The sequence below is a fragment of the Primulina tabacum genome, chromosome 9 (genome assembly GCF_025594145.1).
Source record: "Primulina tabacum isolate GXHZ01 chromosome 9, ASM2559414v2, whole genome shotgun sequence".
Classification (NCBI taxonomy): Eukaryota; Viridiplantae; Streptophyta; class Magnoliopsida; order Lamiales; family Gesneriaceae; genus Primulina; species Primulina tabacum.
Genome location: NC_134558.1, coordinates 40,425,155 through 40,449,406, shown reverse-complemented (window position 1 = coordinate 40,449,406; position 24,252 = coordinate 40,425,155). Strand labels below are relative to the sequence as shown.

The 24,252-nt window shown below is 33.2% G+C and overlaps 4 protein-coding genes across 9 annotated transcripts; 2 read left to right on the top strand and 2 right to left on the bottom strand.

The window, feature by feature from the left end:
* Positions 1-2,482: 2,482 nt before the first annotated feature.
* LOC142556206 (fatty acyl-CoA reductase 2, chloroplastic-like) lies at positions 2,483-5,699 on the bottom strand. The gene is made up of 9 exons (XM_075667537.1): positions 5,354-5,699; positions 5,057-5,157; positions 4,773-4,972; positions 4,593-4,693; positions 4,258-4,483; positions 3,720-3,881; positions 3,512-3,593; positions 2,925-3,316; positions 2,483-2,809 (listed from the first exon to the last, which is right to left on the bottom strand). Exons 1-9 carry the CDS (start codon positions 5,625-5,627, stop codon positions 2,644-2,646), a joined length of 1,704 nt encoding a protein of 567 aa, XP_075523652.1. The 5' UTR covers positions 5,628-5,699; the 3' UTR covers positions 2,483-2,643.
* A 5,022-nt stretch (positions 5,700-10,721) lies between these two features.
* On the top strand, positions 10,722-14,621 carry LOC142556205 (6,7-dimethyl-8-ribityllumazine synthase, chloroplastic-like). 3 transcript variants are annotated; one of them, XM_075667534.1, is made up of 8 exons: positions 10,722-10,926; positions 11,177-11,289; positions 11,393-11,488; positions 12,398-12,493; positions 12,686-12,764; positions 13,739-13,785; positions 13,891-13,950; positions 14,323-14,621. In XM_075667534.1, exons 1-8 carry the CDS (start codon positions 10,776-10,778, stop codon positions 14,362-14,364), a joined length of 684 nt encoding a protein of 227 aa, XP_075523649.1. In that variant the 5' UTR covers positions 10,722-10,775; the 3' UTR covers positions 14,365-14,621. The 3 variants fall into 3 exon arrangements, with proteins under 3 accessions (XP_075523649.1, XP_075523650.1, XP_075523651.1); XM_075667535.1 differs by having other exon boundaries at positions 13,891-13,966; XM_075667536.1 differs by lacking the exon at positions 11,393-11,488.
* A 621-nt stretch (positions 14,622-15,242) lies between these two features.
* Positions 15,243-17,755, top strand: LOC142556204 (desiccation-related protein At2g46140-like). 3 transcript variants are annotated; one of them, XM_075667532.1, is made up of 3 exons: positions 15,243-15,399; positions 16,024-16,958; positions 17,597-17,755. In XM_075667532.1, exons 2-3 carry the CDS (start codon positions 16,026-16,028, stop codon positions 17,600-17,602), a joined length of 939 nt encoding a protein of 312 aa, XP_075523647.1. In that variant the 5' UTR covers positions 15,243-15,399; positions 16,024-16,025; the 3' UTR covers positions 17,603-17,755. The 3 variants fall into 3 exon arrangements, with proteins under 3 accessions (XP_075523647.1, XP_075523644.1, XP_075523648.1); XM_075667529.1 differs by having other exon boundaries at positions 15,247-15,399; positions 16,012-16,958; XM_075667533.1 differs by having other exon boundaries at positions 15,247-15,399; positions 16,012-16,989.
* Positions 17,756-18,490: 735 nt separating this feature from the next.
* On the bottom strand, positions 18,491-23,281 carry LOC142556203 (ankyrin repeat protein SKIP35-like). 2 transcript variants are annotated; one of them, XM_075667527.1, is made up of 4 exons: positions 23,194-23,281; positions 22,012-23,040; positions 20,886-21,318; positions 18,491-19,530 (listed from the first exon to the last, which is right to left on the bottom strand). In XM_075667527.1, exons 2-4 carry the CDS (start codon positions 22,749-22,751, stop codon positions 18,715-18,717), a joined length of 1,989 nt encoding a protein of 662 aa, XP_075523642.1. In that variant the 5' UTR covers positions 22,752-23,040; positions 23,194-23,281; the 3' UTR covers positions 18,491-18,714. The 2 variants fall into 2 exon arrangements, with proteins under 2 accessions (XP_075523642.1, XP_075523643.1); XM_075667528.1 differs by having other exon boundaries at positions 22,012-23,011; positions 23,194-23,277.
* Positions 23,282-24,252: the final 971 nt, after the last annotated feature.

The following is a 24,252-nucleotide window of genomic DNA, read 5'->3' as shown; positions in this document are numbered from 1 at the left end:
GAAAATTATCAATTATTTTGTAAGAAAAAACATCAAACTTTTGTTGGAATATAATATATTAATTCAGTAGTTATCTTTCTCGTAACAACCTAATATTTGGTACTCTTGGTGAGGCTGCTAAAAAAAATATACATATATATAAAATAAAATATAATATAATATAATATAATTAAATAAGCAGAGTGAAGAAAAGGTATTCCTTGAAAAAGACCGGCAAGACTTCCACTAGCCCCAGCCCCAACTTCTTTTTTGACCAAATTAAAATTGAAGTTGACAAATATTTTTAATGTTTTATAAGTAAAAAAAATTAAAATATGTTTTTGGATCAGATTTTTGTTAAATATTTTTTAAAAAATTGTTTTTTAATTATAGTTTTTGAAAAATAATTGAGAGATTTTTTTTATGTTTTTAGAAATAAAGACAATGATGAAAATCAAAACATATTATTTTTAACTGTAAAAATGTTTTTATGAAATAGTTTACAAAGACATATTTGTTTTTATAAAAATGTTCTATAAGTACTTGTCAAACAAAGCTTTAATATTGTTGTTAATATAGCTTTTATATTAGGGTTCAATAACTTGTCTAATTTTGTGTTTTTGAGTTTGTTTTTATTATATTATTTTTTAAAAAAAATTGGTTATTTTTTATCTAATTGATGACTTATGAAATCATTATTTTCATATATGATGTCAGAATTTGATAAAATAGGATTGGAACAAAAAAAATCAAAACTAATGCACTAAAACCTAAAATAAGAAAAAATTAATTGACCAAAAAATTATTTTCCTATTCATATTACAACGTAGAAAAACGGCCAAGCAAGTTAATCGTAGGATTTTTTAAGTTGAAACTAGTTTGGCAAAAATCTTGTGTGAGACTGTCTCACGAATCATATTTTGCGAGACGGATACCTTATTTGGGTCATCTATGAAAAAGTATTACTTTTTATGCTAAGAATATTACTTTTTATTGTGAATATTGGTAGGGTTGATCTGTTTCACAAATAAGATTCGTGAGATCGTCTCACAAAAGACCTACTCAACTATTTTATTTCCTTCTCAAGTTGATCAGTATATAAAACATTAGACATGAAAATATATTATAATATAATAAAAGAAATGGGCTTATATATTAGATATACATATGCATACCACTTAGAGAATAAAATATACTCCAATTTCTCAAAGAAAGCATCAAAATCGCTCAATTTGGTATGTTTTTTCGATTAAATAAAACAAGAAATTAACGCGTAATTTGCTTCCAAATTTTGCATTATTATTTAGATAGAAAAAGTCTTCCCAAATATCAACTAATAATAAAATAGTCACCGAACCCAAAGTCTACAAACAATTATCATTTTACTTGCCCTCAACTCCCATACCTACAAAAGATCAATTCAACAAATATATAAATATATATATATATATATATATATATATATAAAGAATACCATCACCAAAAACTACTTCATGGAGGGCTTTCTTCCGTTGGTGTATAAAACTTTAGGGAAGAATAAAATTCGACGAAGATACGAGTGTCTCTCTTCCGGGGCAGCAGAGTCTTATAACATATCTGATTTCTACCACTCAGAGGATGCTTATCGTCCTCGTGATGCGATGATATTGCGACCCGAGCCAGCGAAAGTACCGGGTTCGCGTGGTGCTCACCACCGGCGGTATAACTCAGTCCATGTGGATCATCATGTTAAGAGTAGTGCTTCTGCATCTCATGAACTCGAATATCTTGATCGTGGCTGTGATAAGCCTAAGCAACTCGTCAGGTTTAGAAGCCAAAGAATGTTTTCATGTATAAATGGTATTTGAACGTCTCATCAACTTATTTATTAATGTTTCCAAAACTTTAATTAAGATGTCAAATATTTCGATTTTTATGTTTTGTTCAGTATAATACGTACTGTCGTTCTGTGATTTGTGTTGTTTTGTTTTGTAAATATAAATATTATATCAGGGATTTGGTCAAGGATGGATATTGCTATCTAACTTTCTATCTTGTTCCGATCAATCATGTACATCACTTACTTTTCAATTCCACCAGACGGGGTCATCAAATTCTGTGGCCTATAAGCTTCAAAAAAAGGGCAAAAAAAATAATTTGTGTCTTAGCCATTCAAGACACGCAATCGATCTTGAAACGAAATTCATCAATAAGTATACAAAATATCGATCTATTTGCTAGTTGCTCCTTCTTCATCGTATTCAATCGTGATTGTCACATCAGCGGTTGGTAGGGTGGATAGACACGATAGATGGGCAACATATCAAAACTATATATATTGTGTATCATATCAAATTGAGAACTTAAACATACATTTAATTACAATTCGAGAGCTGTGATATTTATTTGCAAGTGCATGAGTCTAAAATTTATAATTTGGTTATTTAAATGGGTCTCGTTACTCACACTCTATTTTTTTTATATTTGAACTTCACTTATCAATAAATTTTACTCAAGTAAAAAATTCATTACACTATTTAAGTACTGTGATCATTAATGGAGATGGGGACACTTTACATTGTACATATATAAAAAAAATTACAAACCTCGATTTCCATAATTACAATTATCTATCGGCAGAATATGATTAGGACTAATCAACGGAAGATAAAATATAAAAATTATTTATAAACATATATTTTTGTGATCAAGTACATATTTTCTCAAACCGGGAATGTGAATTTCTTGAAAATACTTTGTCCAATCTATTTTTGTCACATCTATTTCAAAGCTTATTAGCTCTTCTTCGGACATTTCTTGTAATAATCTCTGAGTATTTCCCGTATGGAACCTGCGCACAACCACAATCAAAGCATTAAATAAAACGACGACTTATTTTTCAGCCGACCAACTCTAAGACAGAAACCATATACAGATGGTATAAAATTACCATTGATCGATCATACCTTCCTTTAATGAATCCTACAAACTCATACATCTTGCAAAGTTGTTCGGCATATGCAACCTTCGCTTTGCATTGTTTTATTACTACTTTTTCATCCGTCCCAACCGCACCGTTTGTCGACCTGTAACGCTCCCGTATTTCGCGTCGGGTGTGTTCAGAGAAGTCATTGAAATTGTCGAAATATTTCATTTTCTTCATCACATAGCTCTCACGTTTCGAATTCGGTAGCGGTGTCGAAGCAAAGTATTCGTAAATCATGTCGAAAAAGTCGCAAAATGGCAACGGGTTTCTAGCAGCGGATGCCACATGGTACACATTCAGTCCCGGTTTTGATAAAAGCCCATGCTTTGCAATAGCTGCAACGATGGTATTCGCCACCATATCCACCGGTATCTACGCACAGAAATTTAAAATAATCGATCAGATTAGATTTCAAATTCAAATGAAGTATTAGTTAGTACAACCTTATATATAATTATATTATTCAATATACTGCATAGTTCCCTGTCATTACACTTGTAACATGCAAAATAATAACGAGTACAAGTTAAAAAAGACCAAAAAGGGGAACAGTTTGATTGTACTTACAATGTCCATGCTAACTTGGGGATCAGCCAAATAAGCTGGAAGTTGGCCTTTTCCAAAAGAAAGGATCACGGGATCATACATCCTACCAACCATCGGTTCAAGCACAATTATAAGATAAAAAATCTTTTATTGGTATGGTCAAGCAGCATTATAATTTATACATAAAAGGAAAATAAGTTGAGGCGAGGCGGAGCGAGTCGAAACGAACCTATTTCCTTGTATCCATCCAGGAAAAGGACCTTGGTAACAACTTTCAATAACAGAGGGTCTAATAACGAGCACAGGTACCTCTCCTTTGATTTCATGGATAGCCATCTCCCCCATGGCTTTTGTCAAATGATAAGCATTATACCATCCGTAAAATTCTGATCTGTTAAATTGAGGGAAAAAAAAATCAAATTTTATCGTAATTTGGCTTTCTTTTCCAATTCTTTAATGATGCATGTATTAAATGTCATTACAATATTTATTTGCATCGTAACCTAATAAAACTCGCAAATTTTTTATGGGAATTCTCATACTCTATCTAATTCGTTGTAAAACACATGCTGGAGTATACTTAATTAAAACCATGTTTATGATCAAGTAGTAAAAAAATAACATTCAAGTATATATATATATATATATATATATATATATAATTGAAAGTATGAAACATGAGATGGAAAATAACCGTAGACAGAAAATCTAAAATAAAAAAGTTGGATGTAAAAATCAGATGATCATAATATAAACAAGTAAATAACCTTTCTTGTCCCAACTTTTTCAAATATTTGGTAGCATCGATAGTTAGATCTTGATCAGAGGAACTGGTGCACGATCTCCTCGACAGCCATGACTCGTCGCCTAAATCTAACCGAGGAAACGAACACGAACCATTCTCATTCTGATCATCCTCCTTATTTCTCACATTTTCTCCCATCGTCAATGGCTTTTCCAAGATCATCCCCTCCCTTTTTCCATTGACATACGCTACAGATCAATTAAACGCGGCATTATATATGCCATTAAAACGGGAACTAATTTCGACATGTCATGTGTTAATTTCATGTGTATCAGTATATATAACATAAGTACGTACCAGTGGATAAATGGACAAAAAGGTTGAGATTCTTGCACGATTTGGCAAACCTCATCAATCTTCGAGGTGCATTGGCATTCAAATCAATTAACAAGTCATACCTGAAAAAAAAAATTTAATTACTGTTACAAGACATGCAGAATACACACACAAACACATGACAAATTTTTAAATCATGACCTGTCATTCAGAGTTGTGCTAGCTGCAGATTGTATAATCACATTTACTTCCTTTGTAATCGCATTTGCGGAATCATTATCCATTCCGAGGTTGGGTTTGGTGATATCTCCGACGATGGGAATCAACTTGTCCCTTACAAACGAAACATATGATTTCCCATGTTTTTCTTGCAGACATTTGAATAGCTCGGAGTTTATAATCTACGTATATATACATTTTGTATAATTAGTATACATATGATCAAAATTTAATATATTAATTGCGAGCAAGACTTACAAAAATACCTCTTTTGTCAATCTGTCTAATGCATCTTCCTTATTCTTTGCCTTGACTAATGCATAAATCTTTCCCACTGGTGTCGATCTTAATATCTTCTCCACCAGAACTATCGATCGAGTTCGAGATCAAAGATATATTATATTCATACGGGAGAGGATAATTGACTAGAAATGGAGATAAAATTTACGTTTACGGGGAAAAATAATGATCTATTTATTAAAAATTATATGAATTTTTAATCTTACATGCATCGTTATAAAATGTTGTAAATAACGAGGGAAAAATGCAAGTAGGACTCGTACCTTTTCCAACGAGACCTGTCGCACCGGTGATAAATATGTTTTTCCCTTGGAAAAACTTATCGATCCCTACTCCGCCCTGGTTCTTGCCGTACTCTTCCATCAATGGAAGCTCCGATTCGAGAGGGTGGCGGAGGATTCGACATGGTATATCGAAGGCATTTATTTTCAAATTATTGTCTCGTGTACTACATAAAAAAGAAAGCTTGATTTTTTCATTGTTTATGGTAGGAAATTTGTTTGGACAGCAAAAGAACTGGCTCTGGATTCGTGACATGCTTTATATTTTTTTGTTGGCAGGAAAATAACTAACAATCCAATATCAATTAGCTAGAATTGAGCAGGTGTGTTATTTTGTGAGTGATTTTGCCTCGGCGCCGTGTTCCAATTTATAGGCAGAAATGTTGAGGATATCTGTACCATATTATTAAGTGTGAGACATTTAGAATAATTAATTTTTGATGTCATCGTCTGTTTTAATATTTATATATATTAATAAAGTATTCAAATTTTAATATAAGTCACATTTAGTTTAGCAGATAGAGCTTTTGTTTCTTAAGCATCTAGGTTCAATTATTACTTTGGTTTTTTTTTTTTTCTCTTTCTTTTTTCTATTTATTTTTTTATTCATGTATCGAAATTACAATATACTCTCTCACTATTTCTTATAATTACGTTTTGATTCTCATTTAAATATAAAATAAATGAATTATAAAAAATATTATACAAGACGTACTGTCGGTGCACTAGTATTCATTAACATAGTGCGGCGGAAACAGTTGGCATACATGAGTATTTTAATTATTTTATTATGCAGTAAAATTAATATTGTACTCATATTTATTTAATAAAATAAAAATAAAAATTTTATGAGACCATTTCACGAGTCAATTTTGTGATAAGATTTCTTACCCGACCAGATCCATGAAAATATATTACTTTTTATGTCAAAAATATTATTTTTATCTCGAAATATGAACGAAGTTGGTGAATTTTACTAATATAGTAAAATTTTGAATGTCGTTGACTTGCTAGTTTCGCGTTTTTTTTTTTTTGCTGAATAATTCTCCGGATTAACCAATATTTTTTTAAGATCGCTTATTAGTTCGTTACCCATATATGGCTAGCTCCCAAGCTAGACAACTTTATATTTATTTATATTATATGGTATCTGTTGAAAATAAGATATTAAGTGTTGAAAATATTGAAAAATTGGTGTGTGATATGTATGTAATGATGTATTTATTTTTGAATTATTTTCAAAGAAATTTTATAAATAATCTCTCAATTTGTGAAGAAAAACACAATTGAGTAGATAAAATTTTATAAAATGTGTAGTTTAAAATATTTTGAGATTTTTACTTTTTACTGTAAATTTAGAACCACAAATTTATTTCGTAGAAATCCATGAAATTGCAAAGATCTCACCCAAATAAAAAAATACAATTTACAATAAAGAAACAATGGAACGGAATTAAACATATATTCTGTTATCTACGAGGAACGACGGACTTGAAACTTTTGCATTCAAAAATGCCAATCAAAGCATAAATATTGGTTATGTCGATGCTGGGTATTTATCTGATCAACACAAAGCACGTTCCCAAACCAGATATGTATTTACTTGTGGAAGCACTACAATTTATTGGCGTTCACAGAAACATACAATCGTAACAACTTCATCAAATCACACCGAGATTATTGCACGACATGAAGCAAGTCGTGAATATGTGTGGTTAAAATCAATGACCGAACATATCCAAATCTCATGCGGATTATCACTCGACAAGAAGCATGTGACACTATATGAAGATAATGCTGCATGTGTTACTCAGATGAAAGAAGGATACATAAAAAGTGACAAAACTAAACTTCCCCTTAAGTTTTTCGCATTCACCCAAGAGCTTGAGAAGAATAAAGATATTGATATTTGTCACATTCAGTCAAGTGAAAACTCATCAGATCTCTTCACAAAGGCACTCGCTTCCTACGACAATATTCAGAAAACATATATATAATACTGAGATGCGCAATCTACGAAATTTGTGAATAATCGTTCGTGTTAACATGAAGGGGAGTTTACGTGACTGCACTATTTTTCCCTTACTATGGGTTTTATCCCAATAGGTTTTTCCTAGTGAGGCTTTTAACGATGCAATATAAAAATACGTGATGAAGACAATCATTGTATCATGATCATCATCATAAGAGGGAGTGTTGAAAATAAGAATTGTAAATATTGAAAATTAATGTGTGATGATGTATATAATGATATATTTATTTTTAGATTATTTCCAAAGAAATTCTATAAACAAGTCTCTCAATTTGTGAAGAAAAATTGAGTACATAATTTTTTTCAAAAGTGTGTAGTTTTATATATTTTGTGAGTTTGAGATTTTTACATTTTATTGTAAATTTTTACTTTTAACAATATCAGAGAATATAGTATATATTAAAATATCATGTTCATAAGTCGAAATCATATGTTAGATTATAAATGGACCATCTTTTTTAAATGAAAATTCGTTGAACTTGACTCGTGTTTTATTTTCACGAGTTAATTAAAGTTAAACCTGAGAGTAACTATTTTTAATATGTTGGTGAAAATTTATCAATAATTCTAAAAATATCATTTAATCACTGAGTCAGCTTCATATTTCGTGTTCCTCTTTCTATATTTTTTTCTATCCTATCATTTCAATTTTAAAAATTATCAAAATAAAATATTAATTTTTAGTTACGATTATGTGCTAGGATCGTGGATAAAATTGTTAGTGCGAAATTATCGAACGGTATTATTTATAACCTATAATTAATATATAGTTGATCATACTAACAATTTTCAAAGAAATCTAAACTGATATCATGCATGATTCGCTGTATGTTGCTAATCATTCACGAGTAGTGTTACAATTCATCTGTTTCTATCTCCATTAATTAGTTTTTAATACCATTTATTAAATATCAAGTGGACTATTTAAAGTGCACTAGTGACCATAAACCTTTAATTTTAGTAAAACAAATTTACAATTATCATACATAAATTAAACTATATATTAAATCGGGCAAACATTTTTCTCTAGGATTTGAAAAATAAGGAAATTATTGAAAATTTCATGATTTATTATACGTGTTTATTTGTTTTCTTAGGGCATGTTAATTTTATTTTCGTTCTTAGTATAATCTCTTTTTATACGAATTATTACCGCATTAATTCAAGAAGTTGTAATCCTAGGAGTTGTTCCATTAATCCTCTTTGCCCTCTTTCTCTTCTTTTGCCTTTTTTTTTGTAGATATTTTTTAAATCTGCTTTCACGTCGCAAGATAAGGACATGGTGATCGATATATTGGTCGAGATACATATATGTCGTTTGGTTTGGAATGGAAGTATGTAGCCATAGGACGTCGTATTATTTACGTAGAAATCTTGGTTATTATTGAATTTGAATATATGGTAAGAAGGTGTATAATTTAAAATCTAGATGTTGTTAACTAGAGTTTTTGAAAGTATTTTTTAAAATGAAAGTTGATCAGAATTGGCTTATATTAGTTAAATTTAAAAAAAAAAAATCGAAAGAAATTGTGAATAAGCACCGATGGTCAATATCTCTATTTTTAGTAAATTTAAAAAAAATGGTTTTGTTATTTTTTAGAGACAAAAACTTGTATGAGACGGTCTTACAGGTCGTATTTTGTGAGACGAGTCTCTTATTTGGGTCATTCATGAAAAATTATTACTTTTTGTTTTGAATATTGGTAGGGTTGACCCGTCTCACAGATAAAGATTCGTGAGACCGTCTCACAAGAAATCTACTCTTTTTTAGAATGTTACCATTCACAAAATTGTCAAAAACAATACTTTAAACAAAATTAATGGTACGTAAGACTTATTTCTTTCATTAACTCTTGATAGCGTTGATTTTTGAATGGAATGTGATAACAAACTTGTAGGTGGTTTGTCAAATATATTATTCAATTAATAAACCAAACTTTGAAATTTTTGTGGCATTTAACGAAGTAGTGCAAGTTCAAAATTATTTATACGCAATAATATATATTAATATATACTATTTTGCATCAATATCTATTATCAACTACTTTTTTTGAAAATTTTGACATTTTGCCATCTACTTTATTTGTACAAGTCATCACTCATTCCAATTCATGTTTTTATACGCAGAGAAGATATAGAAATTATAAAGAAAATTCGTATTTTGGTAATGTATTTATTTACAATTTTAGTTCTCGTTGGTATCAAGTTTTAGTGTTAGTTTTTTAAAATAATTTTTTCAATATTACGTCGATGTGACATCAATACAGAGTTCTCCACGTCAATACTCTAATTGAAAATTAAATAAAATTACCAAAAATATGAAGAAACATGCGTACATTCAAGACCAAAAATATAATTTTTCAAAAAAAAATCATATAATTCACAACATTTAAATGATCCTTATTTTTTAATTCATTGAAACTAAACACCCAAAAAAATCTTATTAAAAAGGTTTTCATCTCATTCTTATAAAATTAATCACAAATTCAAATTATCTTTATTTTATTTAAATTGCATGCAAAACACATCAATTTCAATTTTCAAATCCCCGCTTAGAATATGAGTGCAAATTTGAAATGAAATTTGATTTATTATATTTTTTTATTGAGGAAGGTACGAGCACATCCTACTGAAATATAATAAATTTGTCAGGTCATATCAATATAATTTTGAAAACGAGACCTACAAACAGTGACCAACCTGGTTTTCGAAATATTTAATAAATTTTGAAGCATAAATTTCATTGAAATTAATTAATTGGGTGATTTATTGGTTGATCGGTTATATGCACCCAGTGAAATTAAGGTTCCGCCGTCATACATGTGATATGAATCAACCGTGTTCATATCTACAACGAAAATATATATAAGATTTTTGACCAATTAATATAACGACCTGCTTTTATTGAAATTATTTGAATTCATGAATTTCAAATTCATTTAACGAGTGAATTTATTTTTATTTGTTAATTTATGTAGATATAATGATACAATTTTTTTTAGAAGAAGCACACTTTATTTTTCAAGATCATGTATAACAGCAAAAATTAAATAAATAAATAGTTCCATGTCATGATCACGTTACAATATTATTGTTATTAAAATAAAATAGTTGACGAAATAAAAGTAAAGTAATTTCAAAGTTTCGAAACGAAGTCTATTTTGGGCTAGTCAAGGCCCATTTTGGGTGCTTGATTTATCGACAGAGCCCATAATCACGAGGGTCATGGCCGGAATTGAACATTATTGAGCCCAATGTTCATCAAAGCCCAAATCAACTTTTCGACCCGGTTCCTAAGAATTAAGAACTAACCCACACACTGACAGTAGGAGAAACCAAGGAATCCATCTATTTGCTGCATTTTGATGAAGAATGGCATCGTTTGGTTATCTTCTTCCACCTACTTCTCGCATCAATTTCACAGATCTTCAGAAATCTCTCGCCCTTTGTTCCCCCTACTGCTGCTACTATAATAAGCTCACAAGTTTTACTGCTGCGCCTGCTGCTTATTCCCTTCGCCTAGGTTGGTAATTTTTATTTTGTTTTGGTTCTTTATGTGCTCCGATTGCGCTCAGTTCTGGTTAATTTTCATTTTAAAATTTAGATTCATTTGTTTGTTTTTTGAAATCGATGGAAAAGTTTGGTAGGAAAGTATTAATTCTGTGAAGCTGAGTTAGTCGCGTGGTGGTTGGTGTTTATTTTTACCCGGGACTCTGTTTTGTGCGCAAATGTATTTCTTTTTTTGTTGTTGATTGTATGAGCATCGTTTGCAGGTTTTGAATTCCCTATCGAGAAGCCGAGGAAGAAAGATTACATTTTGCATACATTGGCTGTTCGGCAGTTGACTGGATCACTTACCTCTGCCGAGGGTCTCCGTTTTGCTATCGTGTGTAAATTTTGTTCACTAGTTCTATGTTTTTTTCTAGGGTTATTTACGTTTCTATCATAATTGGTGTTTAGCTTTTGAATCTGATTTATTTGGTGTGAAGGTGGTGGCGCGGTTCAACGAGATCGTCACCAAGCCTCTTTTAGAGGGAGCCTTGAAAACTTTTGGGCAATATTCGGTTAAAGAAGAAGATATTGATGTTAGTGATAACTGATCTGACTGCTATTCATTTACCAATTAGATCGTAGTACATGAACACTACATAGATGCATGGAACTTCAAAGTGGCTATATATACACCAGGGGCGGAGCTACATAGCTCAAAGCCCGGGGTGGCCCAATTTTTTTTAAAAAATTTATATGTAAATTTTCTATAATTTTGAAATAATATGATATTAGTCCGGATAGATCAATTTAAAATATTAAAAAATTTTAGAGTTTAAAAACTTTCTGCATATTAATATTTGATCGCCATACATCTTTGTCATCCAATGCATAGGTAGTGTTTGTAAATGCTTTAAAAAGTGGTTATGGATTTTTCCTTTACAAAGTTTTGCAAATTTGTAAAGGAAAAATCAACAGTCACTTTTTTAAGTATTTGCAAACACTGCCTTATTATCATTTTTATCAAGCAGTGCTAGTGTCCCTTTCTCACTAGTTCAGTATTATGGTAGTAATTGTTTTCGTAAATCGACGACTTTATCCCAATACTGAAGACCTGATTTGCGTTTCTTCTCAATTAATGAACAAATTCAAGTAGGCTTTGATTTGAGATCAGAGAAGTTCACGAAAACCGACTTAAAGAAAGCTGGGGGACAACAGCTGTGCGATAAAGTGTAAATTGTATATTTGTTTCCTATCATGATTCTGTTATGCTGGTAAAATATTAGTGGAGACGTGCAAAATACAGCACCAATCTAGAAGCAAAAACATTATTGCATGCTACTGGTAGCAATAAATCCTGCTAGAGTGACTTTGATTTAGTCTTTGTGCTGTAGTATTATCTAATTATGTGGAAAATCTTCTGAGGAAAAAGTTGCATCCTTTATACGATTTGCTTTCGTGTACGTAAAGCTGAAAAACTGCATTGTTTTTCCATCTTACCTTAGGTTGTTTGGGTTCCTGGTAGTTTTGAAATTGGCGTGGTTGCTGAGAAACTTGGAAAATCACAAAAATACCAAGCAATCGTGTGTATTGGAGCTGTGGTAAGCTTTCTTGTCGTAGGTTCTAAGTTTCATGGTTCCCTCTCACCTCCTGCTCCGCCAATTGTGATGTCCTTTTTGTTTGCTCATATATTCCTACTATCTATGTGTTTTTATTCTTGTTATTGTTTGATGTATCTATTGTTGCCTTTTGTAAGTGATTGGCTTCTCTTTTGTATCCTTTTTGACCAGTAGATTAGAGGTGATACCTCCCACTATGACGCTGTGGCTAATTCTACTGCTTCTGGAGTATTATCAGCTGGTCTAAATTCAGGTGACTTGTGCATGGCAGAATAAAATAAAAAGTTGGTGCATTTGAAGTTCACCCCCCATTTCCAGGCATTTTGAGTTTACCGTTTGGGTTTCAATTACGGTTCTGTTTTGCTTGTTGGATTTATATGCAATGTACTACCAATATGGCATTCCTTCTTTTTAGCCGCAAATATTTTCTAGACATCTGTTCAAGAGTATGTTTTACTTTCGCATGGCCTGCTGATTTCTTAAATAAAAATGACGACGCAAAAAATTATTTATCGGTCATTTTTATGTACAATAAGGTATTATTGAGATAAATTCCTTCAATGGTGTTGCTTTGTCATTGTTTAACATTCTTGGCAATGATTTTCCTGTAAATTTTGGATTTATTGTTTAAGAAGCAGCTGAAGTTTGATATAGATGTATTGAATGAGTAATAGTCAGTCCATCTGGAATCTGAAAATGTAAAAGTATTACAAATAAATTCCTCTAGTCCTTTCTCGGGGTTGGAATGATCCTGTGTCCCAAGGGCGAAAGAGCTGATTGGTTTGTCGGATACCATAAATCTAGCATGGGTTTATAGATGTTTGTTCGTAACTTATTTTATCCTTGCTTTTCTTGCCTCAGCCTTTTTTTGTTCCTGTCTTGATGAGCTCTTCATTTTAATAAGAATTAACCTTTAAGAAAAGAAAAAGAAGAAAAAACAATGCGCAATGATTTATGATGCCTCATCTTTTTTCCTAGTCCCTATGCCCTGAGACAATTTTTTGCCATCCTTTACTTCATTGATTCCATTTATCCCAATTCCAAGCTGCAACAACAAGAGAGTTCTTGGATAGGACATTGCGGTTTTGGAAATTTTTTTATTTTTCGATTTATCATTCGGGCCGAACTGTTGTTGAATGGACTTCCATGCAAAGCGTATTATCATGTGTCTAATGATTGTTGTAGTCTTGATTGATTGATGTGTATCTGTATTCTATTGACTTGCAGGCGTGCCTTGCATATTTGGTGTTTTGACGTGTGAGAGCATGGAGCAGGTAAATTGGCAGAGAGAATATTTTCATGTCTGTGGGATCTATGCATATGTGAAATACGGGAAAAAATCTTATTCCAAAAAAAATTGCATTATAATTATTTTTCAGGCATTAAACCGCGCCGGTGGTAAATCGGGAAATAAAGGTGCTGAAGCAGCTTTAACAGCTGTAAGTTTACCACAAAGTAACATTCCTGTTCAACTTTTCACTTTCTGAATCAGTTGATTTCCTCAATTGTATTATCTTGTGGATGACTCAGCCCAGTATTACTACCTTGACTAGCCCCATTTTCACATCAAATCAATTCAAAACTGAACAGTTTGTATCGTCATTGAAATGAACTTGATAGCCAAGAGTAAAAAAGTTTGACATAAAGAACCGCAGGCTTCATGTCCTGTACTACTTCTTCACTAGGTTTCATGAAGCTTACAGCATGTAGCATGATCTGTCAAGAAATTTGATTTTACTTGGAATTTTTTCAAAAGTTATCCAAATATGTTGGTTATCGATTCTTGATTGTTGAGTGGTTTCGATTGGCAGATTGAGATGGCATCTTTATTCGAGCATCATCTCAAATTTTGACACGAACATAGCCTGCCATCCGAGGCTTTGCCGCATTGTGCTTTGCCTTTCGGAACAACCGAAAGTATCTGTCCATACCTGCAGTTGCGCATGAGTTTGTATCTCTTAGAAACTAAATTATCCCTTACCTGGTTTGAACATTGGGAGTGAATTTTGTTTATTTTTACTCTTATTTGATAATGAAAACAAGATTGTGGATCTTTTATTTACGTTCTCTTACTCCTACGAAATAAATTATTTTTTGTGGTATGCATTTATTCTTAGCATTTCCATTCGTCTTTAATCTCAAATTCACAATATACTTCCCTAACTTATATAAGTTGATTGATAAAAAATATTATTTTTCTTTATAAATGTGGATCGGATCAACTCAGCTCACGCCATGTCATTTGTAAAAACCAATATTACTTTTATCTCATAAAACAAAATATTTTTCAACAGACAATATTATCATCACTCAAAAACAAATCACATCATATTTTTATTTAAAAAAAATAGCAGATTATCTACACAATAATTTTACAGAATTATAACAAAATAATTTTCAAACATATATATTGTTCGTAATATTAATTTAATTTCAATAATAATTATTCACAAAAAATATACATGGGTGTACTGATGATATATATAATAAAAACGGTTTGATTTTTTTTAGGTTTGCTTTTTGGATAATCAATTGTTTATCCATGACCAGACAATGTTGTCACGTGGGACACATCTTATCCATCCTGATTTTCACAATGTCGGCAACTCACGATAATCGTGGTTGTTTACAGATTTTATTTCAATTTTTTTATTTTTGAAACGCATGTAAATTAATTAATTTAAGCAAATAGTTAATCGTGTTGAATTTTAGAAGGGTCGCTCACTCGTATGAGACTTTTAGATTAGAAATATATAAATAAATATAAATAACACCACTTTCTTGTTACGATTCATAGTACTTGTATTTGCTTGACAAATTCAAGAAAATCTTCGGGTTCATCTGTCTCGTTTGCTGTCGACTTCGCTTGTTTCCAACTCTTGTTGCAGGTTAAACATTTATCTTTTCGCGATTCGTGCTGAATATATCTTTAGAATGTGGAAAAATGCGTATCATTTCATGGTTACTAGATTTCTCTTTATCTTGCTGAGTCGATCACCAAATCTGGGAACCTGGGAACCCTGTGTTCCTTTCTCTAGATTTTTCAGAATTTGTTCCTGATCTATTTTTGCGTTTATGTTTATTTTGATTTTGGGTTCTAGATCTCAGGATTAACTCTCCAGATATGTGGAGTTTCTGAGCTTTTTGTACACAAATCTTGATCAAATGAAAAAGAACGCCGATAAATATGGGCTTTTATCGAGATCGAAAGTTATGTATTAAAATGACAGTTGAGAAAAGATCTAACCTTTTCAAATTTGTGTGCGCTTTCATCTTGATGTTGTTGCTTACTTGCTTTACAACTTTCATTTGCTCTGTATAATTTTCTGAAAGTGAGGTGGAATGATCTGCTACTTTGTGATGCATCTTGTTTCTTTAGAACTGAAATCCTGATCTTTTAAATCACTATTATCGAGAGATCAGCTTACCAGTTTGTGGCTCTACACTTTCAAGATTGTTTTTTTTTAATATCGTTTTATTTATTTTTTTTAAAAATAAAGTTTCTTGATTAGATATGGCGTCTTGTGATGAACCTGAGATTGTTGAGAGGGGAGACAAGAAAGACGAAGAGAAAGGTGGATTTATCGACAAGGTTAAGGATTTCATCCATGATATTGGTGAGAAAATTGAGGAAACTATAGGATTTGGGAAGCCAACGGCTGATGTTACTGCCATTCATATACCTCACATCAATCTTGAAAAGGCAGATTTAGTCGTCGATCTCCTCGTGAAGAATCCTAATCCCATCCCAATCCCTCTCATCGACATAAACTACTTGATCGAGAGTGATGGGAGGAAATTGATTTCCGGTTTGATTCCAGATGCTGGAACAATACATGCACATGGTTCAGAAACAGTTAAGATACCTGTTTGTTTAGTATATGGTGATATCAAAAGCACTTACAATGATATAAAGCCGGGAAGTATCATTCCTTATCGAATTAAGGTTGACCTCATAGTGGATGTGCCGGTTTTTGGAAGGCTTACATTGCCGCTAGAGAAGACTGGAGAGATCCCAATACCCTATAAACCAGATATTGATATTGAGAAGATCCATTTTGAGAAGTTTTCTTTTGAAGAAACCGTTGCAACTCTTCATTTGAAGTTGGAAAATAAGAACGATTTCGACTTGGGGCTTAATGATCTCGACTACGAGTTTTGGCTATGTGATGTGAGCATCGCAAGTGCTGACCTCGCAAAATCTGCTAATATCGAAAAGAATGGAATCACGTTCATCGATATTCCCATTACTTTTAGGCCAAAGGATTGCGGTTCTGCCGTTTGGGACATGATTCGGGGAAAAGGAACTGGATATTCCATGAAAGGAAGTATCAACGCGGACACTCCTTTTGGGCCAATGAAGTTACCAATTTCAAGGGAGGGTGGTACCACTCGTCTTAAGAAGAATAAGGAAGATGGGGGTGATGATGATGATGATGATGATGAGGTATAGTAAGAGCAGTACCTAGTTGTGCTGCGTGAGTCTCTTTCATTTTCTCATTTGGTAATAAATATCATTCACGTTTGAAGTCCATTACTGCCTTGGCATTCTTTACATGTATCTAACCTGCAGTGAACTGAAAGGTTGAGCTCCTTGTACTTCAACATATGCGAAAGAACCTAAAGAATGGATAATCTTTTATAGTGTCGGCCTACTCTTACTCTCCAACATTCTGTGGTATTACCGATTAGTTTGTGAGGTAGTAGACAGATCATGAAGGAAAATCATTTGATTCTGAGGCGAACTTTTGATATTTAGAAGTCTTAAATTATGACCATTCTCCGTTTTCTGCGCTTATTTTGAGACGTTTTGAGTGTGGCACGGGCATTCAAGCCTTCCGCTCCTCTCCCTTCCCAACTCACGTTTCAAATTACTACCATGGTTACCAAAAGTCTCTGTTCTAGATGGTATACTTTTCAGTTATCCTCTTGTTTTGTTCATGAGTAGGTTTTCCTTTTTCTTCTTTTCCCGTGTAGTTGCAGCATGATCTGAGATTGCACTATCTTTATTTTCATGGGCACACTCTCGGAAACATTATTTCTTCCTTTCATACTCTAATGTATTGATTTTTTTTTGTTTTGCAGGAATGAGGATAACCCTCACTGGTGCTGGTGGCTTTATCATCCTAGACTGAATGGTTGAGTTTCGAGAGGATGAATTTGGTTACTTTCTTTTCAATATATGCCTCACTTGTATGCATTATGACGACCACAGTTTCTTGAAATGCTTTTGATAATGATTTATTAATGTGTGCTGATTATGTTCTTTGCTTTGATTGACAAGCGTAGGTCCAAATTAACCGAACAAAAGTTAAATTTCCCATTGGTTTGGTTTATGGGTATCAGCATCTATAGAGTTAAACAACTGATTCAGCCCTTCACTAATAATTTGATCTGTTCGATTTTTCTGTAGTTCCTGGTTTATGACGCATATCTAATAACCCGACACGAAATTTGCCAAAACCTAGTTGTATGACAAACCCTCCGATGCTTCTATTCAAGGAAAATATGTAGTTCAAAAATATTTATGGCATGGAGAAAACTAGGGATGAGCAGAAATCAAATTAAACAATTAGATGGTTTGTATTTGTTTTTAGTCAATCAGGATTTGAATTATTTTAAAGTTAGTCAAACCAAAAAATTTGTTTTGTTCAAAGTTTAGATTAAGAACTCCAAGATTCATAATGTTATAATCATATTATGATGTGAATTTGTTTAATATAATCATGAATATTGATATTTATTTTTTTATAATAGCTAGTTGAAAATTTAAATTATACGTATATTTTACAAAAATTAAAATTGATTATCCATACCAAACTGAAACCAAAGTTTGGTTAACTTTGAATTGGTTTTTAACTATCAATGATTTGGTCTTGTTTGTAGTTTTCAAAACTTATAGGTAGCACTTGGTTGTTCGAGCTTTTATCAAACCAATCCGATTTTACCACCTCTAGAGAAAACATCGCAGAAATAAAATAAAGTAATCACCAGCAACATTGGATCAAGATATATACCGCCTGCTCCACGACACATCCCTAACCATTTCCATATAGTTTCTGCTGCAGAAAGTTTTCACTAATATTCAAGTTGGTTGCCATCTTCATTCAACACGGTTAATTTCGGATATTATTACATGAGAAGAAAAAATGAGTAGAGGGAGACGGAGAGAGATTTTCACAAGATAAGGAGTCCTTGTATTCTTAAGGAGCCACACGACTTGCAGCTAGGTGGAGCAAAAATGGAGGAAGATGATGCTCTAATATTGCCAGTAACTCTGTCCTTTGGCCAGGCTCGTCTAATACCACCCCTCCAAGCCTTCTTGCAGCTTCCACCAACTGCCCGCGATGCTTCTGTGATAATAGATGGCCTCCGGCCTTAATGCACTCCCTGTACAAAGGCAGGTATGCTATCGCCACCCTCAAGGGGCCAGGCAGATCACTTAAACATATTGGAGATTCGCCCCATTTCAAAATTTGAACCAAGTTTGAAAAATGTACTTCTCCTTGTCTCAGTCCATCCAAGAAAGCTGCCTCTGACCAGTACTCTTGAAGAAAATCACGGAGCTCTGGGGCAACAGTCTCATCTTCAGATCTAGCGATTGTGTCAGCGACAGCATAAGTAGCAGCAGGATCCCGTAAAAAGTCAGAATGGAGGAGAAATGCTACCCCGTCGAGAGACCCACCACTTCTTTCGCCTGCCGCCTTCAGAATTTCAATGCTGAGGGCAGCAAGAATGTGCTGGGGAACGTGGGGTAAAAGATATGCAGCGGCCTCAACTTGACTGCTTGATGTCGCAGCTGTGAGGGCGAGGCACAGTTCCATGTCTCGGCAACCCCTTTGAACAAACCACTCGACAACTGGTATGCAACCCCTCTCAGCAGCTCGCATCAGAGGACCCAAGAAAGCCACAGCATTACCCTCATCCACCAGACACTCCATTGTACTGATTTTACCATAATGTGAAGCGAAACCCAATGCCAGATCAACATCCACATCTAAGCTGTTTCTTTGAGCAATCTAGCACCCAAAGTGAACCAAAACACATTAACATAGTTTGTTAAACCAAACTATCCAGTTCAAAACTTACAACTGCAATTTTCCAGAAGAATATAAATCATGGGATTAGTCAATCATAGGCATGAATGTGCGAAGAGAGTTAAGTCAACACCAGTATCAGAATGCAAGAGCATGAGAAAACACAATTATCAAGTGAAAAAGGACAGTATTTGAAAAACATTCAGGATTGTCACTACTGTCCATGGAAACAAATACAACAGATAACATTGAATCAACACTATTTTATTCTACTGTGAAAGGCAGACTGTCAGAGAAATATAAAATTTAAAACACGTCCACCAAGAAACAAACTTCAGACTTCCGATAAAGCAGGAAGCATAACCAAACAAAGCCCAATTCCTTCAGAGAAAGGTCCTTTTTATTTTGCTAATTGTTCGGGTGTCTGATGGCATCTAAATTCTAACCTAAGCCATTGGTTTTTCCACATAATGTTTACGAGCTTAAAATTCATAGATATCATCAATATGTAATGGCCAGGATGACACCTTAAACAATGATGTGTAGTATGAACCCATCATTTACTTTAAAGAATCACACGAAAGTAAAGCAGGATAGTGTAAAGCATTGCCTAACACTAAATGTCTCTTCCTTCCTAGCAAGTGTCGTGATGCAATCCATCCCGGAAATTCAAAGCCAGAGTAAGTTTCACACTGATCTTGTATTGTTTATTGTATTTGGCCTGCTAGGAACATAATGTTTTTTTTAATTGTTTAATGCCACATATGGATTCTCACGTTGTCAAAATTAAGTTGCATTTATTTAGGGATATTTATTACTTATATCCTGGGTATGACCAATATGTTAGTACGTTGCTTTTGATCAATGAAATTAGTTTTACAGATCTATCCAGCCAGCTTCACAACGTTTGCAACAAACCAAGGACAATAGTTGACAAACAGAACGTAGGAACAGGTACTAGATAACGGATACAGGGTATGTGTATGATTGAGGGGGTTGGGGTGAAAAGAAGCATCACTGAAAGGATAAAAGATGCTAAAGGACTTTAAATACAAGCTTAAAAAAGGTGTCATACGAGCTACTGATTCCAGGACTTGCAAATGTTAATGGTTAAAGTAACAGCAATAATGAAATGGAGAAAGGAAAAAAGGTGGAAACGGAAGTCAAATAAGCAGAATTTATTGAAAGGGATAGGGCAGTCATCAAGCAGAGCTCCAAATTGACCAAAAAATTTGTAACGTGGCACTAGTGAAACAGCCAATGGCATGTCCACAAAATGAATCAAATATTATAATAGTTCACAAAATCATTGCTTAACAGCAATAAAATGTGATTACCTGCAATAAAATGCGAACAAGCTCTGTGCTTCCAAATCGTGAGGCCTCCAGAAAACATTGATTAACATTGTCTGCACCCCCCTCAACCAGCATGCCCAACAATCCTTGGATTGCTGTTGCTGATAAACCCGATGACCAACCAGGATCAAATGAACCAGAAAAGAGTGTAAGTGGGAAGCAAGCTGCATCAAATGCCTCTGTAAAATCTTTTCCGGTGAGATAGTTTCCAGTAATATCTAGAAAAGTCTTAAAAGCAGACAACTGGAGCTGGATTCCAACAACAGAGGGATTACCCACCCTGTCCCTATTACCCTGGCAACGCGCATGGAAGCTTATACATTTAAGAGCCCACTCAGTAAATTTTCGAACCTTAGCACCAGCTTCAGCCTTCAAAACTTCATCTCCATTGCATTCCTGAAGCCTTTCATGCAATCTAGTAGGACAGGACGTTAAAACTCTCAAAACATGTCTACGAACATGTTGAAAATTACAGGGAATGCAAAGAAAATGAAATATAATAACATTCATATTTTGCTTTCATCAATTGTACTACAAAAGCTCAATTGATTCTTCAAACACACATTTCAAATTGCAGATTTCAATCTCAGTGATACCCAATGCTAACAAAAGTAACAATTGTTCCCCTCTCATCACCGTTTGTTTCCCAAGAGAAAGTTAAAATCCATATGACACGATTAAGTTACTAGCACACTAGAGAGATCAACATCGAGAGAGAGGTCCCTGCCAATTGGTTTTCATCGTTTTACTATGGAGGGCCATATTTCATGCTTTCCTCGATCCGAACTCGCATTGAGTAAAAGAAATCTTAATTTAAATTGAAAACAAATGGGGGCACTTTAAAAGAGTTTCTCTCAAGGGAATTTCGCTTGGGAAGATCTCTGTAATCACTCCCAAATGCAAAATTCTTTTAGATATTCCGCCTTTAATTTTAACTTTCCAATTGTGAGATAGAGAAAATCCAGGGAGAATTCAACAAAGTCACCTAATATAGCATGAAAGAAAAACAAAAGAAACCCTCCAGCTGTGAAAAGAACAGTATTTCACTAGTTTGACAAGGGAAAAAACAAGTCATCTTGTTGAGCACGCAAAAGTAGTAGATCAGAACCTCTGTGCCATCACATTAACAGTGTCTGCCAGGCTCATTGTGCGACTCTGACAAGCAGATACACAGGAAGCAAGAAATGAAGTCCTAAGAACAGCTCGAGTGAAATCATAAGCCCCATTAGCAATGATCTTCTTGATTAATCCACTAATTCCATCCACTTCTTGGTGTGTGCTCAAGAACCAGATTGAATCCAAAGAAATGCACAGTGCATCATTAAGTGTCTGAAAATCTGCCAGAAAGATCAGACTTTCAGCAAGCTCCCAATCATGAGCACTCACAGCCCCCTGAAACAACCGGCCTAGCTCAATTCTATCTACGTGACTGAGTTTTCTCTCATTTTTCCCGTGCTCGCATTCAGAAGCAATTAGCCTGGATTTAAGTTTCTCAGCACCGAAAGTACAAGCACTTGTACTCAAATCTTCCTTCATTACGAGTGGCGCTTCTCTTGAGAAAACTACATTGTTGTGGCTGCCTCCCCCACTTTTCTCTGAGCTAAAATCGACAATATCATTACCACATTCATCCTCGTCACTCTGACTTGACTTTTCAGCATCAGCAGTTTCAATATCCATTTCCATCAAGTCATTCTCGAAACACTGGCGTTCTTCGATATTTACTTCACCCTCTATATCCAAGGATCGGCTGCCTATTTCACTTCCGATGTCACTTTCTCTACCCACTGCAAAAACCGTTTTTGCTTCCATTGTCAAGGTAACAGGGGAAACCTCAGTCCCAGACATTCTAACTTTATCAAACCCACTCAGACAAACAGATACCTCAGAAAATATTGGCCGAAATCCAAGATTCTTAATTTTCTTCCATGACGATTTCAGCCAATTTTACAAAACTCAAACACGTATGAATTTATTTATTTAAAAAAAAAAAACAGTTAATTACAATACAATTCAGAGATCAGAACTTCATCGTCATCAGAAGTTTCAATGGTGGCTAATTTCAGCGTTGCTCTGTTTTGAATCAAAAATCTCGAATAATTACAAACCTGCAATCGGCCCACCATCAACAAAAACCCTGCAATCAGTTTATCATCTCAATCGATAAAAAAATCCTCAATCAAAAAACTCATAATTCAATAGATATACAAAACCCGGAATAAAATTTCACATAAATAACAGTTTTTCATTTAAAAAAATGGAATGCAGAGAGAGAGAGAGAGAGACCTACCTGATTAATTATTAGGGTCTGTGTGCGAGTGGTTGCCTTTTCTTTTCTATTTGTGGAGAATGATGCTCTCGGATCTTTTCTTATATATCGATATTGATTTTTAGCTATCAAAAGTTCACATATATTTATGCACACGCGTACATGGATCACGATTCAATTTTTAATTATTATTGACATATAAATTATTATTTAGATAAAAAAAATAATAGTATACTTATGTTAAATGTGTGATTTGTAGAGATGACAAATGACTTTTAAATTTTTTAATGATCAATTATATAAAAAAAACATTATTTATTTAAATAAATAAGATATTTTCATAAATATTAATTTATGTCACAAAGTCGAATTTCTAAATACCTCAACATTTATATGGTATAGATGTAGATATATTGTTCCAAATAACCCCAAAAAAGTTTGTGTGTGTATATATATATCTACTCTATCTACTATATCTACTCTATTCTACTCTATTTTATTCTATTTTATTAAGTGTGAGGACATGATAGTAACCACATAGGGGACACCAAATTTTTCTTCCAACTTTACCCTTATATGATACTAATATTACACTTTTGTTTTTAAATTTCAACACACTTTTATTTTATTTTTTTTATTTCAACAATTCAAAAATCAATTTAGTCCCTCCACAATTTATCAAATTTCACTTAAGCCCATCGATAATACTAAAAAGACTGTACACACACGCATCGCGTGCACAAAATAACTAGTATATATAATAAAATGCGGTAATAAACATACAAATAATATGTCTCACTTGGGCTCATGCCCATACAAGCGTGATTATATAATTGGCTCGTGATATGATCGACTCTGGTAACAAATAATTTGTACTAGTGTTCCGACACACGCGTTGTATGCTTGTATAATATTTTTTATAATTCATTTGATTTATATTTAAATGAGGATCAAAATATAATTATAAGAAATAGTGAAAGACTACACTGTAATTTTGATATATAAATTAAAAAATAAATTGAAAAATAAAAGAATAAAAAAATTACATCGTTAAGAATTGAACCTATAACCTAAACCCCA

Coding starts and splice junctions, on each gene's coding strand:
- LOC142556206 (XM_075667537.1), bottom strand. CDS start 5,627: ATGTCACGAATCCAGAGCCAGTTCTTTTGCTGTCCAAACAAATTTCCT. Junction 5,158..5,353: donor GACAGGTCTCGTTGGAAAAG/GTACGAGTCCTA, acceptor CTCGATCGATAG/TTCTGGTGGAGAAGATATTA. Junction 4,484..4,592: donor TTTTGTCCATTTATCCACTG/GTACGTACTTAT, acceptor ATTGATCTGTAG/CGTATGTCAATGGAAAAAGG.
- LOC142556205 (XM_075667534.1), top strand. CDS start 10,776: ATGGCATCGTTTGGTTATCTTCTTCCACCTACTTCTCGCATCAATTTC. Junction 10,927..11,176: donor TGCTTATTCCCTTCGCCTAG/GTTGGTAATTTT, acceptor CATCGTTTGCAG/GTTTTGAATTCCCTATCGAG. Junction 13,951..14,322: donor CTGAAGCAGCTTTAACAGCT/GTAAGTTTACCA, acceptor TTCGATTGGCAG/ATTGAGATGGCATCTTTATT.
- LOC142556204 (XM_075667532.1), top strand. CDS start 16,026: ATGGCGTCTTGTGATGAACCTGAGATTGTTGAGAGGGGAGACAAGAAA.
- LOC142556203 (XM_075667527.1), bottom strand. CDS start 22,751: ATGTCTGGGACTGAGGTTTCCCCTGTTACCTTGACAATGGAAGCAAAA. Junction 21,319..22,011: donor GTTAATGTGATGGCACAGAG/GTTCTGATCTAC, acceptor CTGTCCTACTAG/ATTGCATGAAAGGCTTCAGG. Junction 19,531..20,885: donor TTGTTCGCATTTTATTGCAG/GTAATCACATTT, acceptor TTTGGGTGCTAG/ATTGCTCAAAGAAACAGCTT.